Source organism: Sebastes fasciatus, chromosome 13 (genome assembly GCF_043250625.1).
Source record: "Sebastes fasciatus isolate fSebFas1 chromosome 13, fSebFas1.pri, whole genome shotgun sequence".
Taxonomy (NCBI): Eukaryota; Metazoa; Chordata; class Actinopteri; order Perciformes; family Sebastidae; genus Sebastes; species Sebastes fasciatus.
The window spans coordinates 32,713,714-32,715,156 of NC_133807.1; the positions used below are offsets into that span (position 1 = coordinate 32,713,714).

The 1,443-nt window shown below is 39.2% G+C and overlaps 1 gene segment (V, D, J or C); it reads right to left on the reverse strand.

Moving 5' to 3' along the window:
- Window positions 1-483: 483 nt before the first annotated feature.
- On the reverse strand, window positions 484-985 carry LOC141781458 (immunoglobulin heavy variable 4-30-2-like). The segment is given in 2 exon segments: window positions 484-857; window positions 946-985. Coding segments are annotated over 2 exon segments (414 nt in total).
- Between the last annotated feature and the right edge of the window lie 458 nt (window positions 986-1,443).

Below are 1,443 nucleotides of genomic sequence, written 5' to 3' on the forward strand. Positions count from 1 at the left end.
TCCTCCTCTCTGCAGTCAGATAAGTAGAGGTGGAAGACATCTGAGTTTTGCATTGACTCCTCCTCACAGGGAGGACTCAGCTGTTCTCAGATTTTGTTGTTTTCCATAAGCTAAGTAGTGGGATCATGTAGAGGCCTGAGAAAGGACATGTGGGGAACTCCACATGTGATTTTGATGAATCAAATGTGTAATTGCTGAATGACACAAATTGTTACCCAGTTCTACAGTCTGTTAGAGGATGTGAATGGGATTACTATTTCAAACAAAACTCAAAAGTCATGTTGTTGTCTTTTACAAACCAACACAGAGGAAAGAAAACCACATTTAGACATCAACAGTCTCAATAAAACTGAGACTCAGTCAGTTATTCAGCATCACATTGTTGGTAAAAAACAAACAGGAAGTCAAACACCACAGAATCACCTGCAGCTCATCTAGTGGCGTTGTTATACTGCTCTTTACTGCCATCATATTTGAGGTCTCCTACTGCCCCCTGTTGGTCTTTGTAAGAATACATTCTTTAAGGTTTTTGTACAGCTTCTCTGGTAACTTTAACCAGTGTGTGTCTCTGGCACAGTAATACACAGCAGAGTCTTCAGGCTGCACGTTCTGTCCGTTTAGAGTCACTGTCTTGCTGGAAGAGTCTAAGTCGATACTGAACTTGTTCTTCAGTGAATCTTTGTAGTATGAAGCTGCAGTATGTTTCATTCCGATCCACTCCAGTCCTTTCCCTGCAGGCTGTCTGATCCAAGCTGTGTTGTAGCCAAGAGAATAAGAGACCTGACAGGTGATGGTCAGACGTTGACCTGGCTGCACAGTCACAGAGGCTGGCTGAGTCAACGTTTCACCCTTCACACCTGTTAAAAAAACAAGAACAGGTTTTATCACAAAAATATCAAGTTGTACTGTAAAAGAAGAAGTGTTGACAGATCCAGAGAGACTCACATCCAGCTGCCAACAGCAGCAGCAGAGCTCCAGAGAACATGGTTGATGTTGAAGCTGACGTGCTGTGAACTCCTCTGACAGCCTGATGTGATGTTTTATAGCTGAAGCTCACTGAGTTTGCATATATAGAATCAAACATATACGAAGCATCAATGTTGGTCTAACTGGAGCCAATAGAAGAGTCTGTTCACTGTTTTTATATCTGCAGAGTGAAAACATGCCTGGAAATCACCTCTGCTTCACATCTCATATTTTAATGTCATTACACGCTCACAAACATTTAGAAAAAGTCTCATTTACAGAAATAAAACTACTGTTAACTTTGTTTTACTGTCAACTTTTAATACCTGAATGTATTATATTTACATTTATTAACTCCTAACTGCATTTATTCACACATTTTGAGTGATTTATAATACATTTTACTGAACAATGCATACTTTTACTTTAAATACTTCAAATATACTTAACTGCATAATGCATACTTTTACTTTAAGT